Raw genomic sequence first — 26,988 nt, forward strand, 5'->3', positions numbered from 1 at the left:
ACATTTAAATATTCTCTTTAAATACAACATTATCACAATGTAAAGGACCTGAAAGGCAAAAAAAAAATTGTTTCCAGAGAACCAGACAAGCTTTGGATTCACATTGAAAATACTACCTGTATACAGTGAGAAAGGAATGAGTTGCAATAAAAAGTAATTTCTTTTATCTAGACCTGGACTGAGTGGGGTTGAAGCTATCTGCTTCTGTGATCAGAGGCCTAGCTTTTCTAGCAACCATGAGCTCTAATTGTGTCCAACTCGAGTAGCACCAGAAGTGAGATGGACGAGATTGTAGAAAAGGCCCTTTGCTTAACAAGACAGTTAATGCTAAATTTCGACACTTAGCATTTAAAAGCTTGGGATCAGTGTGAATCAGAATTACAGGGTTAATGTAGGATTTAGATTAAGAAACTAGTTTCTTCAGAAAAATCATTATTTTGGGGGTTGGCAATGAGCTTAATAGTCAGATTCAAATTCTTGTTTTGATCCCAAAGGCTAATAATGTCTCTCTCTTAATTGAGCACCTGGAATCACTTCCTAGATTAGGAATCCTTCCTAAGGAGGGAATGTATAGCACTCACCCTCCCCTTTCAACACAAACTTTCAGAAAGATTCTTCTCCATTGAGTCCTATTCCCAATTACGCTTCAGTCTTGGATTTGAGGGGACCAGTCTAAGGTAGGGAGTGCAGCAGCTCAGGGACAGCATCTAGATCTCAGGTACCTAAGACGCTCAACTCTTGTCTTGTGAGGCTCGAGGATGGAGTGTTAAGGACCTATATACTTAAGAACTCTCCTCCAAACCCTGCAAAAACAGGAACAGGAGAGGAAGAAGGGGTTAAAAGATGTATCTGTGTTAAGTACAAGGCCTAGCAGGCTCAGTTTAGCAATTTTATAGGTAAAATACTACTGATATACATGAAGGTTGCTTTAAGACACCAGGGCTATAATATCCCACAAGAAAAGGCTTTATGATCCAGATAGGTAGGAATAGTTATCTCCCCCACCAAAAACATTTTCACTTTGTTCTTTCCTGGTTAATAAACCATACCAGAAGCAAAGCATGGTGGAAATATGCCCGAGTGCTTTGTTCCCTGCTGCCTCCATTTTAAAATGCAGACAAAGATAACTTTGCTAGTGAATTCAGTGGTAGTCAATGCAGTACATCCAGGAGCGTAAGGTGGACATGGGAGGAAAGGAATGGTGTCCCCAGATAGAGGCAAGAACTGAATGAGTCCTACTCTACAGGCCTCACAGCTTTATCATCAGAACTTGACTTCTTTGGAACCTGGGGGTTACATGTAGCATTTAAGAATGGGTTTGACTTCTAATTTTCATATATCAAGATGGAGGGGTCTAATATTTGCAATTCTTGGGAGTGAACTGGAATAGTGTAAGAACTCTCCAGCCCTGTATATCCAAGGACCACCAAGAGTAGATATAGAAGGGGAAAAAAACCAAAACTGGTGACCTTAGAATGCCACATCCTATATTCCTTTAAAGCTCAAATCTCCCCAAGTGGGGCGGGGACACCTGGGTGAAAGTAAGCATGGCACGAAGTCCTAATCTTTCCAGACAGCAGACTGTTCCTGCTGCCTCCTTTGGACACACTTAACGCTCCATATGCCTCCCATGGAACGTGTGAGCCCAGCCTAGAGCTGCCTGGCAGAGCTAGTGTTAGACGCACGCAGAAGACATGGGCTCTTTATACCACATCCCCAGCCAATGTAGCTCTTTTTCTTCAAATGGGGAGGGGGGTGGGAAGACAGACAAGTTAAACTCTAGTACCTAAGAACATGAGAAAGAAACAATTCAAGTTACAGACCAGGAATCCCCAGTGTGGGGAACAGGCCAGAGAACACCAAACATGTCAAATATTAACTTATTTACCAAGTAGGGGGCTGGGGAAGGCAGGTTCAATTTTTAAAAATCCTGGAGGTTTTGTACAGAAGTGGAGACCCTTCTTCCCCCTCCTCTCCAGGTGACATTTCCAACCAAAATGGGCTATCAGAGTAACCACCGAGAAAATGAGCTTGTAGCCGCCTGGAGCTTAGGAGAGAGGGGCTTTGCCGTGCTGTTCAAATTATGTATTCTGATCCCTGTGAAAAGAATAGCTGCTTGAATTGCCTAGTGTCTCCTATGAGATCCAGTGGCCCAGGAAACTCGGTATTCAGCATTATGTGGCCTTCTCTGCCCCAAGACTGTCCCCAGATCAAGCTGGGGCTGGTCTCCTTGGTTCTGTTTACCTTTAAAAAATACTTGTATAAACAATCCTTTCCCACCCATCCCCCAAAGACCCCAATAAAATAACATGGGAGCAGCAGCTGCTTCTACAGTTTTGTTCTGAAATGGTGTTAGATAAAATAAGGGAATAAATAGAGAATGGGTAAGAGGCAGAAGCTCCATCCCCACATCACACTGCCAGAGGGAGTTCCAGAGAAGAATCTTCAGGGGGCCGGTCCTCGGCGGGCTGTGAGGTCTTCTCTACCACACAGCCCTCTTCACTGTCCGTGCCGAAGGGGAGGTTTGAGGGGGACCATGAGGGGCGGAAGTCTTCATTCTCCCGCTCCTCAGGGATACAATCTTCGGGCACCAGTGCTTCTAGAGTGGATGCTTTCCCTGCCTCTGGTTTACACACGGCTGGGTCTGTCGGGCTACAAGCCACCAGTGAGGTAACAGGGACAGAGAAGACATTGAGATCTTTCTCCTTGGGGAAGGAGGGTGGGGCTTCTCCTGGACTAGGCTCTCCTTTCACCCCCAGGACTGGCCTCTGCTCCACCTGGTAATAGACCAGGGGCCCACTGTTCAAGTAGGATGGGTTGGTCGCTGCCGAGGCAGTTGGGTGGTCCGAGTTCTCAGCAAAACACAGGACGGAGGAGCCTGGGGTCAGCTGAGCCTGGATGAGAATGGGAGCGGTCAGGCCTGGGCACAGCTCTTCAGGAACAGCCAGGGGCTCCTCCAGGATACACACGCCCAGGCTCTCGATGCTGGAGTCCACGCTGGCACTAGAGCCACTGGAGTCTTCCTCTGCCTTGAGCCGCTCCAGTTCCTCCGCACTCTGTAGGTGCATCACTGCGGTCTCGTTCTCAGCAATGAACTCCTGGAAGTCCTGTGTCTCCGAGCCCTGGGCTCCGGTCAGGCTGCAGCTGGCGGTGGGTGAGGGCTCCTCATCTGGGGCGGGTGGGCGGCTCACCTGCCGCTTGCTCTCCAGCTCCAGCTTCATGATGGTGTGGAGGTAATGAGTCCGAACTCTGATTGGATTAAATTCAATGCGCCCAGCCATGTTCCCACAGCCATCCCGGGAGCAGCCACATGGGAAGGACATGCGATCCACCTGAGAAGGGGACAAGGAGATTGAGGCAAGAGGAGACCATCAGTTTAACAATGGCGACAGGAGACATTAGCTGGCAAAACAAGCAGGTGGGATTTGTGGTCTTATAAGAGACACAACCAGCCCTAACTGGTTTGGCTCAGTGGATAGAGTGTCGGCCTGCGGACTGAAGGGTCCTGGGTTCAATTCTGGTCAAGGGCGTGTACCTTGGTTGCGGGCTCGATCCCCAGTAGGGGGCGTGCAGAAAGCAGCTGATGGATGTTTCTCTCTCATCCATGTTTCTAACTCTATCCCTCTCCCTTCCTCTCTGTAAAAATCGATAAAATGTATTTTAAAGAAAAAGAAAAAAGACACAGCCAATTCAAAACTGCAGCGTGAGCTAAGACAGCACAGATGGTAGTTATCAGACCACTGGTGTTTCCAGTGCAGCCTCGCTTCTCTCTCTAGGGGAGGCGTCCTCAAACTACGGCCCGCGGGCCACATGCGGGTGTTTTTGCCGTTTTGTTTTTTTACTTCAAAATAAGATATGTGCAGTGTGCATAGGAATTTGTACATAGTTTTTTTTTTTAAACTATAGTCCGGCCCTCCAACGGTCTGAGGGACAGTGAACTGGCCCCCTGTTTAAAAAGTTTGAGGACCCCTGCTCTAGGGCTTTGTTTTATCTTCTAAACAAGAAGGAGACAAATATTACATCAAAGGGCCCTTCCAAGTTCAAAAGTCCAGAGATGCCTCTATGAATGCCAACACGTCTCAGAGCAGAAGAAATTTACGTGCCTCAAAGACTTTTCCAGACTTACCTGGTTTACTGAGAAAATAAAATGCTGGGGCCTAAGCCTCTTGTCTTCTGTGATGACAGGCATGGGAAGGGAGCAGAAGTCCCAGCTAGTCCAAAGAAATACATTCTGGGGAAACTAAGCAAAACAGCCTCCAACAAAATAACAGAGCCAGCTTTTCATTGCCAGCTTCATCTTTCCTGATGGTTGACCAGTTTGTTTCTTTTTTAAAAAATTATATATTTTATTGATTTTTTACAGAGAGGAAGGGAGAGGGATAGAGAGTTAGAAACATCAATGAGAGAGAAACATCGATCAGCTGCCTCCTGCACGCCCCCTACTGGAGATGTGCCCGCAACCAAGGTACATGCCCTTGACCAGAATCGAACCTGGGACCCTTCAGTTTGCAGGCCGCCGCTCTATCCACTAAGCCAAACCGGTCAGGGCGACCAGTTTGTTTCTAGAGCAGTTACCAAGACAACTAAGTTACAGAACAAGACCATCTAGAAAGGAGATCCTTTCTACTTGCTTTTCTCTCTTTTGGATCCCCAAGGGGGAGAGGAGGATAGCAAAAATAAAATTAAAAACACGAGTAAGCTGGTGTGTACAAATACACAATGTCTTCCTATAATGTCAACCTAAAGAACTCTCTATTTCAGTTCTTAGGAACGGTCTGTGGATAATAGACTGATTCATTATGGGACTTCAGTCTGACAAGCAGTATTTGGCTAGGTCCACTACAGCTATTTGATACCCAAATGTGAGAAAGAAAAGGTTGGTCAGCAGTTCAGCTACAAGGACTCAGCAGCCACATCCTCAGTATACAAGTCCCACATACATTCCACTCTTTGGGATGGTACTGCTGTTTTCAATTGAAATGTGTCTTCCAAGCTGTCCATCAACGGGCCAGCGGGGAGATGATGGGCCGGTTGAGGGAATGATGCTTTCTTTATGGACACTAGGAATTTAAGCTCTGCCAGGCCCAGTGTGATCCTGAATGCCAGCATCCAAGAACTATTTTGATTTTTATAAAATTGAAGTGGAGGCACTGTGAGTAGTGTTTGCAAGATAAAATCTAAAGGCCTACCTCATTTTTCTGCTTCCTTTTAACCAATCAATATTTAGGAAACGGCTAAGTATTAAACTTACTAACCCCTGTTCCTCCATTGGCTGACAGCTGCTTCTTATCAGCCCCAAGGAATAAAACACAGACAAGATGACCGGTATCTCCGCAGCCTGAATCCTGGCATGCTGGTTTCCTTGGCTGGTGGAGGAGGATTGTGGAACTCGGGAGTGTTCAGTCCCAGGGAAGCCACCCTTTATGGGTAGCCTTCCAGGTTCACTGGCACCCACGCCACACACCCCTGACTCTAGTGCAGCACACCACCTCAGGCCTGACGTGGACTGACCTGGCATTTAATCCCAGCTTGGCTACAGGCACACGCTTCTGGATCACAGTACAGCCGACAATCACACCCACACTCCTCCCGTGACAGGCGGATGGCTCGAAGTTCTTGCTTCTCTTCAGCATCAATGCGGTGGACCCCAGAAGCCCTCAGCAGGGCCCGTCGCCGTTTGGTAGGCAGAGGCTGCAGGAAGAAGTAATCGTCCACCTCCACATTTTCCACATCAATGTCTTCATCGGAAACATCATCCAGTGTCAGGCCATCGGCCTCCACTGATTCCACTGTCCCATTCTTGGTCAGCTGCCAAGAAACAGGAAGGAGAGGTTAGCCTACAGCGTTACCAGCACGAGCCTCCTCACAGGGAGCCTCTGGAGTAGCACGATCTGCAATGAGGGAAACAGCCATGCTAACACAGTAGCCACAGCACGTGTGGTGTATTGATAGTTGGATGCTCCTTGGGTGTATAGATAAGCTTGCAAACACTCTTCAATTTGCCCCATAAAGGACTCAAAACCACATTTTGGGCAGTAATTTCATTAAAGTTTAGTACAAGGCTACCAGATCTTAGTCAATGAACCTGAATTCCCAATGTGAAAACTTATCTATTCATACACAGGAGAGTTGCATTTTACTGGAAGGAGAAAAATATAAGCAAACTATTAATTACTAACTTGTAAGCCCTTGCTTTCTCCTTTCTAATAATTTTTACTTGATTTCAAAAGAGAAGTTGTATGTGAGGTAGGGTGGCATATGTAATTCAGGCAGAGCTGGATTCTCTGGGCTAAGAGGGACAGCCAGCCACGAAAGGGAATCTTAGTGGAAGGGCAGGTTAAAGACAATCCATAGCTGGATGCATTTGAAAACTCACTAGAGATTTCAAGTAAAGAAAATGAGGTCTCATAACCCCCTGGGCTCTGGAAGCTACTAGCAGGATGAAAGCCACGCTACTGGAGGGTTTGGCTTATTTCATCAGACAGCCACAGAGCAGTGCTGGTAAAGGAACGACTCCTAGGAGAGATGTGATGCAACATCCCTGGGTAATAAGCTACACACCTGTTTGTTTGTTTGTTTGTTTGTGGGCAGAAAAAATGAGGCGAGAAAAAGTGGTACTTCCGAGGATTCCTTAGTCTATTATTTCTGTACCAGCAGGCCAACTACAAGGGGCCTGTCCACAGACCTTAGGCCTGCTCCTGTCTGTTTCACCAGGGCTGGCTTCCTCCTCATCACCCTCAGTCCTGCTATCCTCTCAAGGAAAGAGATTACAGATGCAATAGAAAGAAACCCATGTAGACGTGAGAATTTAATATGTCATGACAGAGGTGACATTTCTTATCACTGACAAAGGGCCTTCTAATAATTAAATGGTATTGGGACAGGGAATAGTCTTTTGGAAAAAAATAAGGTTAGATTCCCAACTCATACTATTCATAATAATGAATTCCATATGGATTAAAAGCAAAAAAAAAAAAAAAAAGTAACGTAAGAATTAGAAAAAATTATTGGTAACTAAAGCTGCAGATGAAAAGCAGCTTTTTTAAAAAAAAAAAAAAATGTTTAGAGAGAGAAACCAAGATGGCGGCATAGGTAAACACCTAAACTGTTGCCTCACACAATTTCAAAACTACAACTAAAAGACAAAACGGACATCATCCAGAACCACAGGAAGGCTGGCTGAGTGGAAATTCTACAACTAGAAGGAAAGAGAAAAGCACATGGAGACTCAGAGGAGCTGCAGAAAGCAGAGGTACGAAAGCGCACACATGGAGAGGGCTGGCAACTGAGTACGCAGCTGGCTTTCTCAATCAGGAGGGAGACAAAAGCTCCCGACTGCTCTGAACTCCAGTTCCGGGCAAGACTCTGGGGACCCAGACTCATACGGGGAAAAACTGGACTGTCTGGCAGTGGGTGAAACTCGAGGGCGGCTTTCTCTCAGAGGTGTTTGCAGCGATTACCAAGAGACACTCAGACCCAGGGGCCTCTTAGGGCAGGGCTGATGGGAAGCCATTGCTGTGTGCTCCGCCCGGAGATCCCACCCCACAAAGCTATTGCTGTTTGCTCTGCCCTGAGACTCCGCCCCATCCAAGCTGAGCTCAGAGGCTTTTGCATATGAATAGCCTGGTCCTTTGAAATCTAAACTTACCTACAAACTGCAGCTGAGTCAGTGAGACCCAGAACACCCAAAAGAAGGCCCAAGGCCCCGCAGCGGCTTGCGTTGCTTCACAGCTGGGCCTCATCTGGGCACCTCCAAACCCCAAACAAAGAAGAGAAATCTGCATATCTCTCCATAGCTCCTGCTGGGTGGCCTCAGGCAGAGGCTAAATTAGCACCTCCTTGGAGATCCAAGAGCCAGTGTACCCAGGGGTCAGAGTGGAACCATCCAGATAAAAGAGTTAATCACCACCAACTCCTCAGATTCATAAAGGACACACTCTTGTCTCATAAGGTTGTCTCCAGCATAGAAGTTCTCCCATTGTAGACACAGCTGATCCTCACAGCCAATTGGCCTGAAGGTCAATTCCTCCCAGTGATACTTACAACAATCAAGGCTTAACTACAACAAGACTGTGCACACAGCCCACAAAGTGGTGCACCAAGAGTGTCCACCTCAGATAACTAGGGAGGCTGAGCCACTGGGCCCTATAGGACACCTAGCACACAAAGCCACTCTATCAACTCAGGGAAGCAGCCAAAATGCGGAGACAAAGAAACAGATCACAAATGAAAGAAATGGAGGAAAGCAAACGACTGGATATAGACTTCAAAACCATGGTTATAAGGTTTTTCAAGAATTTTCTAGAAAAGGCCGATAAATTTAGCGAGACCCTCGAGGATATGAAAAAGGACCAACTAGAAATTAAACATACACTGACTGAAATAAAAAATAATATACAGAGATCTAACAGCAGACTAGAGGATCACAAGAATCAAGTCAAAGATTTGAAATACAAGGAAGCAAAAAACACCAAACCGGAATAGCAAAATGAAAAAAGAATCCAAAAATATGAAGAGAGTGTAAGGAGCCTCTGGGACAACTTCAAGTGTACCAACATCCGAAATATGGGGGTTACAGAAGAAGAGAGAGAGCAAGATATTGAAAACCTATTTGAAGAAATAATGACAGAAAACTTCCCCCACCTGGTGAAAGAAATAGACTTACAAGTCCAGGAAGCGCACAGAACCCCAAACAAAAGGAATCCAAAGAGGACCACACCAAGACACATCATAATTAAAATGCCAAGAGCAAAAGACAAAGAGAGAATACTAAAAGCAGCAAGAGAAAAACAGTTAGTTACCTACAAGGGAGCACCTATACGACTGTCAGCTGATTTCTCAATAGAAACTATGCAGGCCAGATGGGAGTGGCAAGAAATATTCAAAGTGATGAATAGCAAGAACCTACAACCAAGATTACTCTACCCAGCAAAGCTATCATTCAGAATTGAAGGGCAGACGAAGAGCTTCACAGATAAAAGCTAAAGGAGTTCATCACCACCAAACCAGTATTATATGAAATGCTGAAAGGTATTCTTTAAGAAGAGGAAGAAGAAGAAAAAGGTAAAGATAAAAATTATGAACAAAAAATATATATCAACAAGTGAATCTAAAAATCAAGTGAATAAAAAATCTGATGAACAGAATAAACTGGTGAATATAATAGAATCAGGGGCATAGAAAGGGAGTGGACTGACAATTCTCAGGGGGAAAGGGGTGTGGGGGGTACGGGAAGAGACTGGACAAAAATCATACACCTATGGATGAGGACGAGGGCGGGGAGGTAAGGGCAGAGGTTGGGGTGGGAACCAGGTGGAGGGGAGCTATGGGGGGGGGGGGAGAGAGAGAAAGAGGAACAATTGTAATAATCTTAACAATAAAGATAAAAAAATAAAGCAGTGAGGCAAAAAAAAAAAAAAAAAAAAAAAAAGACAAGAAAAAGATTTTAGATAGAGAGGAAGGGAGAGAAATATCAACATATACACCCTTACTGGGGTCCGAATCTGCAACCTGGGCGTGTGCCCTGACCGTGAATCAAACGGGCAACCTTTCCATGCACAGAACCACACTCAACCAACTGAGCCACACCGGCCAGGCACCAGCAGCTTTTTTCTCTTTTTGGTAGCAGCCCAAAAGGAAAATAAATATTAGATGGTATACGGGAGAAACAGAATATATATTTTTGAGACCAACTGCCTCCCCTATAGAATGCTAAAGATAAGAAAATTTTCTAAGAAAAGAGTAAACTGGACTTGGGAAGGGCAAAGTAAGGGTTTTCTCTTGACATAGATAGGTGGATTAGATGCCATCATTGCTGCTGTTCACTACATCTGCTAGTAAGTTGGAACCCCATAACTCAAGCCTTGAATTTATCTCTAGACCTCCTACTAGGGAGGCCACAGGCTGTTACATTTTGACAGATAATTCCTCTATCAGATTCAGGAGAGGGATTCTTCTTGGGAAAAGGGAAGAAAGCCTTCATGGCAAATGATGAGAACAGTGTTTATTTGCCCAGCTGTTGCTATAGAAGCAGGGAGGTGATGGTGTCAGCGATGGAATTCCTCAGACACAGAGAGGGAAGCCTGAATGTCATTCTAGTTAGAAAAACAGGTGTACGGCTTTAGGAGTAGGCCGAGGAAAGTAGACATGGAATTCTCAAAGGAAGAAAGCAATGACATCCAGTTAACCTACATCCGCTGCCACCAGTTCTCCAACCCTACCACGCTGAAGTGTGTCTCATTAGGATTTCACCCACAACCTTGGCAATAATGCAGCCACCTATTTCAATACAGGTCCGCAAGAAAGTTGGCCAGGCCTCAAACAGTGTTCTCCAAGTTTTGAACTAGGAACTCTGGGGGAATTTTTGCAGACTGGTGGAACCTATGGCTGTGGAGTACCTAGCAGTGCTAAGACAGCACTCTAAGATGGGCCTTCCAGGCCTGCTCTCCTCCTGTCCTTGAGCTGGTGCAGCATCAGCAGCAGACAGGGTGCTATGCAAACTGAAGTAACCATTTGGTAATGCTGTTGCTTATGCCTGAAAGAGGTGATGGGGGCTACAGAAATAGCAGGGTCCTTTCAGACAACACAAAAGATCCCAAACCTGCCCTGTGCATGAGATACTCATCTGATAAGGCATTGAAACATTGTGCTTCCCCCGGTTCTAGGGGTGGCAAACTTGAATGTCTTCATTCACATTTTAAACCTTAAAAAAAAATTGGCTGCCCTAGCCAGTTTGGCTCAGTGGATCAAGTGTCAGTCTACGGACCAAAGGGTCCTCCTGGGTTCAATTCCTGTCAAGGGCACACGCCCGGGGTGTAGGCTCGATCCCCAGGGCAGGGCATGCAGGAGGCAGCTGATCAGTGATTCTCTCTCATCATTGATATTTCTATCTCTCTCTTCCTCTCTGAAATCAATAAAAATATATTTAAAAAAATAAAAATTTGCTGAGGTTGGCAAGGGCAGGAAATTCTAGAGAAGCCATTTTGCTATCTCTGGTAGACTCCCCACCAGACATAAAAAGAAGGGTCTTAGACTGAGATCTGATTCCATCCATATCTGAGCCTTTCACTAGAAAGATCTGGAATCTACAAGCCAAGGAAGGGCAACAGTAAAAAAAGATATGGTTTCCCACTTTATATTGGCACATGGGAAGTACCAGGCCCCCGATCCCCCAGGCACCTTCATCTTCTTGGCGTGGAGTTTCTCTTCCTTCAGGTGCTCACGAAGAATCTCTCGATGGTTCACCTCCTGCTCTTGAGCAAACTCACAGAGCGTGTAGCTGCGTACGGAGTTATGACGCTGGGCCATGCCCAAAGAGCTACCACCCTGGCTGGGCACACTGGTGAAACCCTGGCGCCGGGCAAAGTAGTACACAGTCACTTGGTCAAAGCGTACATTCTTCCTCCGTAGCTGCTTCTGCCGCTTCAGGATGGAGGTGGCTGAGAGGGAACACAGCATTTTATTAACCCAGAGATGGCCTGTTTGGGGACCTTATTCTTTCTCATCCATCTAGGCTCTCAACTCTTATCCAAAGGTGCTCCCTGTACCTAGACATATTTCTAATTTTCAAATCATAACTGCATAGTTGGAAAGGACTTTTCGCATCAGCTGGTCCACAGTGACTGACTTCACCCAAGCAGACCACAAAGTCTATTTTTAGACATCAGTTGGGAAGATGATCTCCAGGTAATCTTCTCAGGATAAAACAACCTGTATAGCTTCACTGTCCAACATAGCAGCTACTAGCCACACACGTCAATTTAAATATAAGTTAATGAAAGTGAAACAACATTGACAACTCAGCCCCTCAGTTACACTAATCTCATTTCAAGTGCTCAATAGCCACATGTGGCTAATGGCTACATGAGGGGACAGTGCAGATATAGAACAGTTTTTTTCATAACAGAAAATTCTATTAGATAGTGTTGTATAATGGGAGAGCAAATTTCTGTAAAGGGCCACGAAGTATGTATTTTAGGTTTTGCAGGTCATCAGGGCTCTGTTGCAACCACTCAACTCTGTCATTGTAGCATGAAAGCAATAATAGACAATGGGAGTGGCTGTGTTCCAATAAAACTTTATTTACAAAAGCAGGCAGAGCCCGATTTGGTCCACTGGCAACCCCCGATCTATAGTATCAAAAGTTCTTTCCAAGAAACTAATTGGGGCAACAGAATTAAGAAATCTGGAGTTGCCCCAGTTGTTCAGGCTATAAGGATTTATGTCCTGCTAGAGCTACAATATCACAGAACTCTATGGGACTCTGGTGGGGAAGGGTAAATCCTGGCCTCCTCTCCTCCTTCAATTTAATTCACCCCATCCTGGGACCCAAAAACCAAGCATAAGTAAAATCAGCTGGAATAAATCAGACTTAAGTCTATGATATTGGAGCGAGGCGGAGCTAAGAGCTGGTTAGAAGTGTCTCTCAAGAACTGCAATGGGCTCTGATGCCTGGGGACATGGGTGTACGCAGGGGGAGTGGCCCACTCACGTGTGAAGCTGGCAGTCGTGGGAGGATTGAGGCTGTCGCAGCTGTCGGCACTGTCACTGCTGGAGATCTCATCATCGGAGTTGGACACTGAGGAGCCCACATCCACATCATCGAACTTCCTCTTGAGACCCGAGCCCGTGAATGCATCCATTGGTTTCAAAGGGGTCTCCTTGGGGAGCCCACCACGTTGGCCCCAAAGCCCCTGTTCACCACCAGGCAGCCAGGTGCATTAGGATTCTGCCCAGGGGAAAAGAGGAATCAGCATTCCTATCCTATGACAGACCCCTCCCAAGTGTGTAAGTCAAGGTCTCCGACTGAAGAGAGAAAGCACCTGAGCTAGCACTGATGTCTGGTTTCTCCAGATTAGGTCATTTCTCTACCGATTCTGGCCAACATTCTCCTACTTTCGTTTCCCTTCAGCCCTTCCAGTCTCAGTCACTCTCAGAATAATGAGGTGAGTAACCGCAGTACCTTTCCCAGTGGAGTGAAGGCCTTTGGTTCCAAGCCATCGGGGCTTAGGCTTCATTAGCTGGGGGATAACAGGAGCTGCTCTTCTGATCACACAGGAGAGCTCTCCAAGGGGCAGTAGGAGGGACTAGGCATCAAAAGCAGAATAGGCTGTGCCTAAATCTAGACTAGATCCAATTATTTTTCCTAGTGAAGACACAGCCTGGCATTTCCCAAAGTATATATATGAAATGAACTAACTCACGCAACCGAGGTACAGTGCCCTTGACCAGAATCAAACCAGAACTCTTCAGTCCACGGCCAAAGCCCCAACCACTGAGGGAAACCGGCTAGGGCAGATATAAATAGTTTTTACATGAAAATAGGACTGCTGTGTCAAAACAGTTTAGAAAACTGTTTATGGGAGAACCTCTTAGAGGCTTTTAATATGCTAATGAGCATGGGGAATGGGGGTGGTGGGGGGACAGAACAGTGTTTCCGCACACCTGAATATGGGACCCTTTGTTTTCCAGAGTATTTTAGGGGGCAAACAAATGATTCTTGGAACACACTTTGGGAAATACTGCTCTAGGCTCTCAATTTCAAAGTACATCAGCAGCCAAGGAAACACTTTACCCAGATCTTCACAAGTATACAATGTCTCTCCAGGCTCCTAGAAAGGTCAACTTTGGTTCTAAAGAATGGCCTGAAGATTAGAATCTGCACTGGCTTCAAAACCCAGAATCTTTCCCAATCTCACACTGCTCCATAAAATAGGGTTCCGCTGGTCTATCGTCCTCCTCTGCGCAAGGAAAACTTAGCTTTCCCACCTTTGCCCTCTGTAAAGAAACTAGCAAAGGGAAAACAAATAGCAAAAGAAATGACAATTTACTCTGGTTACATCAATATGGCAGGCAGTGTCTTCAACCAGCTGTCACCCAACCAAGGAGTCTGGGATACAAATCTCCTCCGTTTTTGGACTTTGGTTCACAAGGATATGAATCTGCTCGACAGAAATGCTGTCAGGGCCAGGGCCACATGTGACGATATGAAGCCTCCCTGCTTTGCCTCAGTAATGCCAGAATCTCCCCAGACTATGATCTCACTAGTTGCTAATTATGCGGCAGGAATAACAACACTGCCCAGAAAGACAGGGCTGCATTACTGCAGAGCAGCTACCCAGAATATACTCGGTGTGGTGTCAAGAGATGCCTGCTACAGGGCTGTTTTTCCGGATTGTGTGTGTCTCTTGGAAGCAATTTGGCTGCTCTTGGATAAAGTCTATATAGTCAACCAGATCTATTCAGATTTAAAAAAAAAATCTGCCTTTTTAAGTCACAAGATGGACTTAAGAAACATCAGCCATATAGGTCTCAGACAAGCACATTCCTGAAATAAATTTGGCCAGGGAGTGGGGGGATCAAGTACTTGATAAGAGTTGTAATTAAATTTAAAAATGAGCCCAAAGTATCAATTCTGTCCTCCAGGTTACTGATCTTGCCATCAGAGGTCACATTCCTAGGACATAGTAAGAAGGAAAGAGCCGAGGTCTGTTCATAGGTTAAGAATAGCGATGGTTTTAAAGGTGTCTATTAACTAACAAATTTCTCATTCCACTCCATTATGAGGTGGGGGAGAAACCTTTGCAATTAAGTACTTAAGTGGGTGAGTTAAAAAAAAAAAGAATAATGTTAACCACTAAATTTTATTTTTCCTCCGCACTTAAAAAACTTACAACCACATGAAAACTCAAACTGAGCTGAACATCTGCTTTCTCAGAAAGGTTAGGTTGTAAGTCCAGCTTCAGTTTTAACTGAGAGCCAGCTAGTGATGCTACTAGGAAAGTGGCCTTTTCTTCAGCCTGGAATCACTCCAGGATTTATGATATGCACTTCTGGTTCTTTCCTGGTCCCCTTCCTTCTGGTGGTGTGGACTCCCTTGGAATGTTTCTCTTTAAGCCCTGAATGACATTGGGGATGGTCCAAATCTTTTTTTGTTGTTGTTACCCGAAGGTATTTTTTCCATTGATTTTTAGAGAGAGTGGAAGGAAGGGGGGGAGAGAACATCGAGGTGAGAGAGACGCATCAATTGGTGGAGCCTACAACCGAGGTCCACACCCTTGACCAGAATCAAGCTGTGACCCTTGAGTCCAAGGGCCGACACTCTAACCACTGAACCAAATTGGCTAGGGCCCAAATCATCTTCATCATCAAAATTCTCCACTGACTTCACCCAGTTGCCTTAGGAGCATCATTTCTGTTAGGTTAATGTTTGTGCACTCCGGTGCAGCGAGGATTGCTGGCTGCTTATTCCATTCTCCTTCACCCTTTTATCTATGTCTTTCCCCTTCTACTCCTGAAACACAGGTTTCTGGGCAATGACAAGGGGTAGGTAAGGAAGAAAAATAAAAAGATGTGAAACCCAGGAGAAAAATATTTTCCTTAAAATGTCTGAGAATAATCTATGGCTATTTGTGTAAATAACATGCATATTGACTTAGTCCTCTTCACCCTACACAGGGTCTGTTAGCATCATGTTCTCTGACATTAACTCCGTTATTAAAATAAAATAAAATAAATCCATCGATTCTGTCCTCACAACCAATATATTTAAATTTCAGTCCAGGTCTCCTTGTCCAGCTCTCTGGTGTGAACTTAACTTGTTAGATAAAGATGTTCACTGGGCACCAAGAATAAACCTGGAGAGCTCTTGTTTACAACTAGAATACTAGTTAGGTTCCACATTTTCCAATTTATCAAATCAACCTCCTTTCAAACCACAATTAGAAACCAGTCGTTCCCACCTCTCAACCGGCAGAGGATCAATGTGTGTGTTCAAGAGAAACACTTATAAGTTATGCTCCCAGCACTTAAACCCATACAGAAATAATCAAGGTGAGACTAGCAACGCAGGCAACAACTGACAGTTAACTGTCAAAATGAGCAACTCAAACAACCAATGCTTCTGAGAAAATAATGCAAACCTCTATAAAAGCTTTAAAATGCCAGTGAAATGAAAGGTCAACTGACACTTTGAGCCTCCATGCTTTACAGTCTTTTCTCAGGTGTTTCAGGCTGAACATTTCCCAAAGGTTTCCACAGTATATAGAAGATATTAGGCTGGCACCAAACAAAATAGATCTACAGCACCTGTGCACTTGAGCACTAGATCTCAGCCTTTCCAGGCCTGCGAGGATTCCTTTAAAACCAGAATCTGAGACTAGCAAAAGAGGGACCCCCGCCAAATTTTGTGGATGCAGAATATATTTGCAAAGTTTAGGTATTTTAAGCCTCTCTCTTAAATGAAATAAAAAAAGACAAGATACATCTCACAGGAAAAGCCTCTCCGCTCAACTGGAACCTAACCTTCTGCTAAAGGTCAAGGGACCAAAACCTCCAGTAAGATCATCGGGGCTACTACCATCTGTAACTAGGGGAGAGGAAGGCAGGCTTGCTCGGTGTTATAAACCTGAGTAAGATGACCTGTCCTGTTTCTCCTTTTACAACATATTCTGGTTAATTCTCCAATACCATGAATTTTGTGGATATGTGTCCTTGTGATGACCAGGATCGTGAATCTTTAAGGAACGCAGTGAAAACATCCTTTACACTAGGTATTTCAAGGAAGTCCCCCTCCAACACTCCCTGGTGTTGACCGACCTACACAAGGTTGGATGCGGCTCTGCATGTCTAAACCACCACCACAGGGAGGACACAAGACCTTTGTGAAGAACTGGAGCAGGATGCCGTAGGGAGCATTACCTCTCAAGGATAGCCAGTCATTTACAACTCTGGTACACACCAACATCCTCCCGGCTTTGGAGATTTGCAAGATGGAAAGTCAGTACAGAAAAGGGAAATTTGAATCAACTATGGATTTACCTTGAACTGAAAACTGTAGGGCAGGGGACACTGCCTGTCGGGGATAACTTCTAACATTTGATATTGAAGAAAGGTTGGCGTGTCTGTCAGACACATGCCACTCTAAACTCCCTGAAAACGATGCAGCAAGACCGAGGCACTAACGGGGATGAACGGCAGTCAGCTGCGTGTTTGGGCCTGTGAAGAAGATCAAGCTAGCACCGGGGCAAGTGATGCTTTCGTTTCCCCACACAACGCCAGAAAAATGGGAGATACATCAGGAACCCGAGCTGAAAGGGCAAGCCAAGTTACCAGTTCCCCTTAATGGACACCCTCGCCGAACCCTTCAGCTCCCGGCCATTTCTTCCTGACTGTTCACCTTCCCGCTCATTCTTATCTTCTGCAGCCCCTACCCGGCCCTCCCAGCCCTTCCTGCACGCTACTCACCAATTCCCAGCCACTCCTCCCACATTTTCCTCGGTTCCCCCTCCCCTTCCTTTACTTCGCTCCATCCTACATCGTCTCCACTCCGTTCCCAGCTCAACCCTCACCCGCAATCGCGCCGGCGGCCCGGCCGCCCCTCGCTCTCCCAGAGCTGCCCCCGCAGCCCGGCCCGCGGTCCCCGCGCCCGCGCTCCCACGCCTCTCCCTAATCTTCCCTTCCAGCGGCGCCCGGCTCCCCGCCCCCCGGCCGCTCCCGGCCGAGCCTCCCCCGTTTCTGACCCCTCCATCCGCGGGGCTCTGGGCTGACCACTCCTCCACCGCCGCCCGAGGGCCGATCCCGAGAAAGGACGAGGCGGCCCCCTCCGCCCCGCACCCCCAGGCCCATTACCGGCCCCGCCGTAGCTGCCTCCTCCCGCGATGGTCTCCGCCGCCCCCGCCGCCGCCGCCGCCCTAGCCCGATGGTGAGGAGGGAGGAGAGTGCCAGTCCTGGGACCCCGACCACGGCCGGGAGCTCCCTGGCCAGCAGGACCGGGAGGGAGGGTGGGTGGGCAGGGCGACCCGCAGGCAGCAGAGGGCGGACGGCTCCGGCAACTCGGGCGTCCCCGGCAGCAGCCGCCCAGAACCGACCCGGCTCCGGCTAACAATAGGCTCCGGCCCCAGCGCTCTGGCTCTTATAGGCGCCGGCACGTCCGACCGGGCCCCGGGGCAGGCTGGGAAATGGAGTCTACGCGCAGGCCCCACGCCCACCAGCATGCTGGGAGTTGGAGGCAGCGACCGGCCGAAGCTAAAACTCGTGCTAACTGGCTGGCGAGGCGGTGTCTCTGCTGCAGCAGTCCCAAGAAGAGCGAGTTTGGCGCCGCTGCAGCTTTTTGAGGAGGGGAGGCACTCAGCTACACATTTTCAATGACGAAACGAATTCCCATAACCGCACTCCCATGCCTACAAAACGACAAAAAACCCCGTAGCTCGCTCACGGGATATCTTAGTCTTAAGCAGCGTGACATGCTGCAGCCTGCCCAGTGTGGAGAGAAGAAAATACAAGCAATATATTGAGTTATCTCAATATGTATTGACTGATTGATTTGTTTTCTTTCAAAATTATTTTTGCCAAGGACACCCTGCTTTGATTGCCTATCTCATTCAGAATAATACATGTCTCTTCCTTGACCTATAAGGCCCTACAAGAGATAGGTGCATCCCTGCGCCCCCTCCCCCAATCCTAATCATCTTGTTACCTTCCCCTTTTCCCCTCCCTTACTCTGCTGTTAATACTGGCCCACTGGCCTCCTTGCAGTTCCTTCAACTGGACAATCATGCTCTCATCTCAAGGCCTTTTGCCTGGAACACTCTTTTCACCAGCTAGCCATACTCCCTCTCTTAGTATTTGCTCAAATGTCCCCTATCAGAGACCTGTCTAACCATTATTTCTAAAATGGTGTTTCCCTTTAGTCTCTTTCCCCTTGCCTTATATTTCTTCTTAGCATTTAACACCTGACATATGTTTATGTTTTTCAGTCTTCTCTCACTTGACTAAATTCCATGAGAGCAAGGAATTGTTTTGTTTACTATATGGTCAGTACCCAGTACAAAGCCTGGTATTTGACATTTAGGAGCTCAATATGTATTTATTGGATATTTACTGGATTGAGAGATGGTAGGATTTAAACTCAGGTTAGGCTGGTTCCAAAGCCAAACTTTGCACTACAACCAAGAACTATGGAGCTAGATCTAGAGGGTAGGGTAGCTTGGAAAAAAATGCCAAGAATTCCATGCCTCTCCCCTAGGTGACATGAGACTCCAAGAGGCTAGGAAACAACACTGCAGAATGAAACAGCAGCAGATCCCCAAAAAGCAGTCCTTAGGGTACCATGTATTGATCAATTCCCTATCTGCCAAAATTTAGGTGTGATATAACATGTGATCCTGGAAACAGACAGCCTGAATATAACCCCCAATTCCTCCACTCACTAGTAGTGTGACCCTTAACAATGTACATAACTTCCCTGTGCCATAGCTTCTTCATCTGCAAAATGGAGACAACAGTATGTATCTTGTAGGGTTTTGTGAAGATTAGTTAATGTTTATAGTATAAAATTTTTACAACACAGTCAGTGCTATGTAAATGTTCATGATTCTATTTCTTCTGGACACAGAAGACAAAAAGGATGAGAAGGCCCCAGATCACTCTGTGAATCAATGGGCTGAGTAACAAAAAGACAGCCTAAAAGTCATGTGAATAGGCTAAAAAAGGTCTCATATGCCTACACATCCAGAGTAGGAGAAGTCATGGAAATTTATCTGAATACCATCAGCCTCAGTGCCAAAGCTTTGTTATTTAATGACACTAAACCACATGACAGCCAAAGCAAAGTTAGCTTATTCTTTAAGACTAGTGGCCCAGTGCATGAAATTCATGCACAGGGGGTGGGAGGGGGTGTTCCTCAGCCTGGCCTGCACCCTCTCCAATCTGGGACCCCTCGAAGGATGTCCTACTGCCGGTTTACAGGGATCGGGCCTAAACCGGCAGTCAGACATCCCTCTCACAATCCGGGACTGCTGGCTCCAGCCGCTCACCTGCCTGCCTGCCTGCCTGATTGCCCCTAACCACTCTGCCTGCCGGCCTGCTTGCCCCAAACTGCCACCCCTGCCAGCCTGATCACCCCCAACTGCACCCCCACTGCTGGCCTGCTCGCCCCCACCTTCCCTCCCCACTGGCCTGCTCACCCCCAACTGCCCCCCTGCTGGCCTGCTCACTCCAAACTGCACCCCCCCCCCGCCCGCTGTCCTGATCACCTCCAACGGACCCCCACTGACGGCCTGCTCACCCTCACTGGCCCCCCTGCTGGTCTGCTTATCCCCAACGGCCCCTGCTGTCCCATCCTGGCCTGATCACCCCCCAGCGACCCAAGGTCCCAGCCCCTCCTTTTATTCTTTTTCTTTCTTTATTTTTTTTTCAGCACCTCCTTGAGCAGAGGCCAGGGCTGGCTGGAAGCAAGTATCTATCTTCTATAACTGAAACTTTGTAGCCTTGAGCAGAGGCCAGGGCCGGCCAAGGCGGGTGGGAAGCTTGGCTTTCCTCCATTGCCGGGGGCAACCCAAGCCTCCTGCTTGCTCCAGCTCAGTGGCCGCCTCCATTTTTGTTGGGATTTACTTATCTTCTATAATTGAAACTCTGTAGCCTTGAGTGGAGGCCAGGGCCGGCCAGGGCAGGCGGGAAGCTTGGCTTCCTCCATTGCCAGGGGCAACCCAAGCCTCCTACTTGCTCCAGCTCTGTGGCCGGCCGCCATCTTGGTTGGGTTAATTTGCATACTCACTCCTGATTGGCTTGTGGGCGTGGCTTGTGGGCGTAGTGGAGTGATGGTTAATTTGCATGTTTCTCTTTTATCAGTGTAGATAGCAAAATCCAGGCCTCCATGGCTGAGTGGTTGAGTGTTGACCTATGAGCCAGGAGGTCATGGTCAGGGCACATGCCCGGATTGCTGGCTCAGTCCCCAGGGGGGTATGTGCAGGAGGCAGCCAATCAATGATTCTCTCATTGATGTTTCTATCTCTCTTTCCCTCTCCCTTCCTCTCTGAAATCAATAAAAATATATATATTTTTAAAAGATAGCAGGCCGTGGCCGGTTTGGCTCAGTGGATAGAGTGTCGGCCTGTGAACTGAAGGGTCCCAGTTCGACTCTGATCAAGGGCATGTGCCCAGGTTGTGAGTTTGATCCCCAGTGGGGGGCTTGCAGGAGGCAGCCAATCAATGATCCTCTCTCATCATTGATGTTTCTCTCTCTCTCTCCCTCTTCCTTCCTCTCTGAAATAAATAAAAATATATTTAAAAAAATAAAATAAATAAAAATAAAAAGATAGCAGAATCCAATTTGGCAATAAGCTCTAAAACAGTCAAAATATCATCTGAGCCCTGCGCGGTGTGGCTCAGTTGGTTGGAGTGTCTGTGAAACAGAGGGTGGTGAGTCTGGTTCTCTCTCAGGGCACTGCCCAGGTTTCAGGATTAATCCCTGGTAGGGGTGCATGCAGGAGGCAGCCAGTTGATGTTTCTCTCTCTATATCTCTCTCTCTCTCATTTCCTCCCTCTCAAAAAAAATTTAAAAAATCAATAAGAACTACAAGACATTTTAAAAAAATCATCCGAACCTCTAACAAACATCACAACCATTTTCACAGGGTTACTTATTCAGCATTTCATTTTCTTGATAGAATCACTAACTAAAATTACCTCAGTGGTGCCAGTTGGCTCATAACTGCAATTCTGCCTCCAGCCTATGCAGGGCCTATGGAGGTCAAATGACCAGGAAGCTCAAGTGCAGTATATTAGAAACTAAAAGAAAAGTGAAAAGAAATGCTAATATTATTAACATGTAAATAACAACCTTGGACATCCAATTCTAAATGTTACTGCTTTGTCCTAGACCATGCTGCTATGTATGTAAGAACCAGCTCAGAATGCACAAATCAGGGATGGTTTGTTTGTTTGGGGAACAATAAAGTCAAAGCAGAATAGGTAGAAAAGACATACTATCAAGAGCAGCAGCCAACAACAACAAAAACAGCAGCCACCAATGAAAAGCAAAGGTCAGATTTTAGGTCCTGGGCAGTGTTTACACAATTGTCTAACACCAGTGGTTCTCAACCTTCCTAATGCCGAGACCCTTTAATACAGTTCCTCATGTTGTGGTGACCCCCAACTATAAAATTATTTTCGTTGCTACTTCATAACTGTAATTTTGCTACTGTTATGAATCGTAATGTAAATATCTCTGTTTTCTGATGGTCTTAGGCGACCCTGCTAGCGGTTCTCAACCTGTGGGTCGTGACCCACAGGTTGAGGACTGCTGCTGTAGAGCCTAAGACCATCGGAACCATTGCTGTTGAGCCTAAGACCATCGGAAAACACAGATATTTACATTACAATTCATTAACAGTAGCAAAATTACAGTTATGAAGTAGCAACGAAAATAATTTTATGGTTGGGGGTTACCACAACATGAGGAACTGTATTAAAGGGTCTCGGCATTAGGAAGGTTGAGAACCACTGTCTTACACTTATGTGTACATTTCGTAGGAGAAAAGGGACCACGTGCTAATCTGACAAGCTTAGGAAAGGCCTTCATGGTGGCTTTGCAAACTCAGAGACCTAAAATAATCACAAAGGACGGTCTGAAATTAAAACTTTTAAACTAAAAACAGTTTATGGCAGATAGTCATGTCCTCTAGAAACTTCCCTAACAAAAGTCAATCTTTATCTTATGTAAGCCTGCCTCTCGTCTTATGCATCTGTGTCTGGGAGAACATTCCTTTGGAATGTCAGGGTAACTCCCTTTTCTTCCAAACCCCTCAGAGCACAACCAAGGCACCACGGTGTAGACCATAAATCCTCTCATTGTTACTGTTATCATGTTAATTGTTAAGTGTTAACTATCCTGTGTCCACCTAGGTATAAGATGTATGTGTCTATCATTTACTTTTCATTCAATCCCAGAGGTTTCCCGGCTTTGCTTCCTCCCAGCTCCCTAATCTATCACCAATGAATTCCATGTAACCCACTTGCATCTTCTGATTGTAATGTATAAAGTAAGATGCAAAACTGCCTTTCTCCCATGAGAAATATATTTTTTAAAGAAGTAAAACTGCCATTCTCTGGAGTATTATCTTAATCTGTTGAGGTTTTGCTTTCCAGGCAATTGTTGACAGTTTGGCTCTAATAAACTCACAAAAATTCTTGATAGGATTAAATGTTTCTTTTTCTTTTTTATATATATATATATATATATATATATATATATATATATATATATATATATATATATATAATACAAAATAATTAGCCATTTACATGCAATAAACTGGCATAAATGAGAAATAGCTAGTTCCATATGCCAAACTTTCCTCACTTGCCAAGCCTCCCCATGCTCCTCCCACTCTCAGTGGTGAGATCATGACCTACTCCTCACAACATACCCAATGCCTGAAGTGCCTGACTTCCAGGAATTAAAAGGTCTGCCTGTCATGTGGACGGCTTTCTCAGGTCTTTCAGACGCTAGTGGTCTTGTATTCATTGTCCTATAATCTCTTTCCAGACAATATGGCCATTCCCATTTCTCCTCCTTTTAAATGACTTCTTAAAGAAATAATTTATGTGGGCAAACATTCTTATTGGGCCATAATACTGGACAAAGTGTTACTACTTACTAGATACATTTCATGAAGTGACTAGTTCTCAATTCTTAGAGTCCTGCAAATAGCTCTTTCTTTTTTATTTCCCAATAACCCCCTTTTAACTACCAAGTCTTTATACAGCAGATTCTTCTAGATGGAACCTATTACACTTCAAGGGAACAGAACAGAACAATGTTAAGTCAAATAAGATGCTACTGTCCTCTCAGGAGGACCTAAAATCTAAACATTCTCCTTCTCATATACCCTCACACGAACAGAAACACTAAACTACTTTAAATATCAACTGTCACATTGTTTAAAAGGTAAAATCCAGCAAATTTGACTTCTAGGAATATATCTTAGAGATACATGCAAAAAAATCCTGATGATGCCCCTTGGCCAGTGTGGCTCAGTGGTAGAGTGTCAGTCCTCAGACCAAAGGGTCGAGGGTTAAACATCAATTTGTTGCCTACCGTATGCACCCCATCTGGGGATCGAACCCACAACCCAGGTATGAGCCCTGACTGGGAATCCAATCACAACCTTTCAGTATATGGGAGGATGCTCCAAACAACTGAGCCACACCTGCCTGAGCATGGGAATGGCCATTTTTTAAAAAGAATGATGTGGAACTATAAATTCTAATATAGAACTATGTTCAATATATGTTACATAAATACAAAAAGCAAATTGCAGACTATTAATTATTACATGAACCCATCTGAGTATTTGTGTGTGGGGAGAGGAGAGAGAGAGAGACAAAGGGAGAGAGGGAGAGAGAGATGGAAAGAGAGATATGGGCGGGTACTTTTTAAAAATGATGACCTCTGTGGAATGGAACTAGGAGGTAAGTAGTAAGTTATACTGTTCTTTATTATTTGAATTTATCACTTTGTACATGACTTTCACAATGAAAAAGCTAGTTTTAAATTTTGATTTAATAGAAAGGGTAAACTGTGAACAGATGCCATTTTTAAAGGTGAATAATCACAATACGAATTCTTACTAATTATATAGTATTAGAGGCCTGGTGCACGAATTCGTGCAACAGTGGGGTCCCTTGGCCTGGCCTGAAGGATCAGGCTGAAACTGGCTCTCCAACATCCCCCAAGGGGTCCTGGATTGCGAGAGGGCACAGGCCAGGCCGAGGGACCCCACCGGTGCACTATCAGGGCTGGGGAGGGACGCGGGAGGTTGGCCAGCTGGGGAGGGACTGCAGGAGGGCTCCAGGGCATGTCCAGCCTGTCTTGCTCAGTCCCAATCGGCCAGCAGCAAGCTAACCTACCAGAGTGTCTACCCCCTGGTGGTCAGTGCACATCATAGCAGCTGGTCGACTGTCTGCCCCCTGGTAGTCAGTGCATGTCATAGCGAGCAGTCGAGTGGCCTTAGCATATCATTAGCATATTACATTTTGATTGGTTGACTGGACGACCAGACACTTAGCATATTGGGCTTTTATTATATAGGATTGGCACTACAAATATTTTCTGGAGCTAAAGAAAACCTAAGAGATTTTTCTGGATAATTTAAGGATCTGTGATTACAAACTTGTATGAATTCATTCCTACAAATTTGAAGACTACTCTAAAAAACACACCCTAACTCCAAGTAAAAATTAGTAAGTGTAAGTTTATAGTAAATATATTAATAGAATTCTATGTATCATTTGCAGTAAACAACAGTCACAGATTCAGATTTAGATGGGATCTTAAGTCATCTATTCCAACCCTCCTAGCCTAACATCATTCAGACAGAATAGGAAAAAAACAAAATCAACACAATAGAAGCCTGCTGAGAGAGCTGACTTCCCTAAAGCTGAGAACCAGTCTTAGGAATATAGTATACTAGAAATGTCCCCCTCAAACGGAGACATCTGGTAATCATTCACTAAAAAAAAGATTTTGGTCTAAGATGCCAAGTTGCCCAGGTCAGTTCTAAACAAGTTAGTTGACTTAATTTTCTAGTTTCAAAGTTTTCAATTTGTTTCCAATCAAAAGAAACAGACTATGTTGCAGGTTGATTTTAATGAACAAAAATCTGTATAAAAACATTTAAACTTTATCAAATGCTTTAAAAACACACACATCCAAATCCAGTACATAATCTTTGAACATTATCTTTTTCAACTCAACATATGTATAAAGGGATTTCGGGATAAAACTTTACATGTGAAAAAAAAAGGACCCATAGTCTTACACATGTAAACACACAATCATTCTTTAAGAAATAACAAAAATATATGGGAAGAATGTGAATGGAATCAGAAGGAATTTCTTGTAAAGCTTAAATAAAGGAACACCACAGGAGTAAAAGAACTTCCTATACCAAGAGAAAATGCAGAGAGGGGAAAGAGAAAGAAGGGTTTAGTATATCTCGTTAATAAATAGTTTGAAAAAGTCATTCAAGAACAGTGAATTTTGGGAGTTACAGAAAACCTCTAGTTTTCACCACCTCAAATTCTGTGATCTGATAACTGAAGGTGCTTACAAAGCACTTATGTTTTTACTTTTTGTAGATTTTGATTTGTTCATCATTAGGTGTGGTTTGTCCCTTTCAGTGGTTAAGTACCCAGTTCTCACTCAGTGTTATGTCCTATTCACCAGAAGAGCCACAGTTAGAAATGATGACAAGCACCGGGTACTGCAAGGGTGGCCGTAGTGAGTGGCAATTTTTAAGAACCAGACTGCCTGGTTTTGGATTTCAGCAGCACACTGCCTGCTAGATGCCCGTTACTCAACAAGCTACTTAGCCACTACATGTCTCCATTTCCTCATCTTCAATTAGGGATCATTATTACCTACTTCATATAGGATTATTAAGAGGATTTAACAAGATAATCCATTAGAAGAATTTATCACACTGCCTGGCACAAATAAATGCTCCATAAATGTTAGCTAAAATTAATATTAGTCATAGTATTACAGGGGAACCAAAAGAAAAATTCTCTTTGATGAGGTTTTCAGGGGCCAACTGTGGTAAAAAGCCAGTTTATGTTTGATGCAAAAGAGATTGAGGCTCTAGTCTTATGAATATAGATGTTCACTTTTTTTATATTAGAAAAAAATTACACAGATCCATATCACAAAATTTAACATCTTCCCATTAAACATCACACAATTATCATCATCATTATATCCTACATACACCCCAAATGAAATGGAGTTTCTACTGATATTCAATAACAACAGAGTCCAGAAATTTTAACTAAGAAACAGCTGCAGAAATGCATGTTGGGCAGTAATCTGTGTATGCCACAAGAGCTTGGGCCAACACAGATGGCTGAGATTCTGCCTCCATGGCCTGGACTCCCCCAACCTCCCCGCCCCAGTCAGGGTCCTGCAGACCTTCAAATCTCCATTTGCAACCCCTTCGAGAGAGGCGTTTCCAAGAGGTGAAGGAAGCAGCAGCCAGTGAGGATGGAACGCCCCACACCTACTTCAGTATAATATGATAGCTATCATTGGTTTCTGCTGTAAAAAAAGGAAAAAAAAGAAAGAGAGAATAATCTTTAAGTCACCTTTAAGACAAATTAGGAAGGAAAAAATACAGTTAGGTTCTTTTGAGAAAAAAAAAACAACAACAA

The 26,988-nt window shown here is 45.1% G+C and overlaps 2 protein-coding genes across 8 annotated transcripts in view; both read right to left on the bottom strand.

Moving 5' to 3' along the window:
- Positions 1 to 17: 17 nt before the first annotated feature.
- On the bottom strand, positions 18 to 26,808 carry CSRNP2 (cysteine and serine rich nuclear protein 2). 3 transcript variants are annotated; one of them, XM_079774057.1, is made up of 7 exons: positions 26,750 to 26,808; positions 21,466 to 21,567; positions 17,629 to 18,179; positions 12,491 to 12,727; positions 11,179 to 11,438; positions 5,512 to 5,808; positions 18 to 3,332 (listed from the first exon to the last, which is right to left on the bottom strand). In XM_079774057.1, exons 4-7 carry the CDS (start codon positions 12,639 to 12,641, stop codon positions 2,412 to 2,414), a joined length of 1,629 nt encoding a protein of 542 aa, XP_079630183.1. In that variant the 5' UTR covers positions 12,642 to 12,727; positions 17,629 to 18,179; positions 21,466 to 21,567; positions 26,750 to 26,808; the 3' UTR covers positions 18 to 2,411. The 3 variants fall into 3 exon arrangements, with proteins under 3 accessions (XP_079630183.1, XP_079630184.1, XP_079630185.1); XM_079774058.1 differs by lacking the exon at positions 17,629 to 18,179; XM_079774059.1 differs by lacking the exons at positions 17,629 to 18,179; positions 21,466 to 21,567 and having other exon boundaries at positions 26,750 to 26,767.
- TFCP2 (transcription factor CP2) overlaps positions 21,466 to 26,988 on the bottom strand; it is a 52,350-nt gene continuing 46,827 nt past the window's right edge. For 3 of the 5 annotated variants that reach the window (XM_079774062.1, XM_079774060.1, XM_079774063.1), the window contains exon 15: positions 23,170 to 26,875. In XM_079774062.1, coding sequence (XP_079630188.1) covers positions 26,838 to 26,875 — 38 coding nt within the window. In that variant the 3' untranslated portion in view covers positions 23,170 to 26,837. Of the gene's footprint in view, positions 21,568 to 23,169; positions 26,876 to 26,988 lie in introns of those variants that run through there. The other 2 variants (XR_013813655.1, XM_079774061.1) reach the window with 2 other exon arrangements.

Source organism: Cnephaeus nilssonii, assembly GCF_951640355.1.
Source record: "Cnephaeus nilssonii genome assembly, chromosome: 6".
Taxonomy (NCBI): Eukaryota; Metazoa; Chordata; class Mammalia; order Chiroptera; family Vespertilionidae; genus Cnephaeus; species Cnephaeus nilssonii.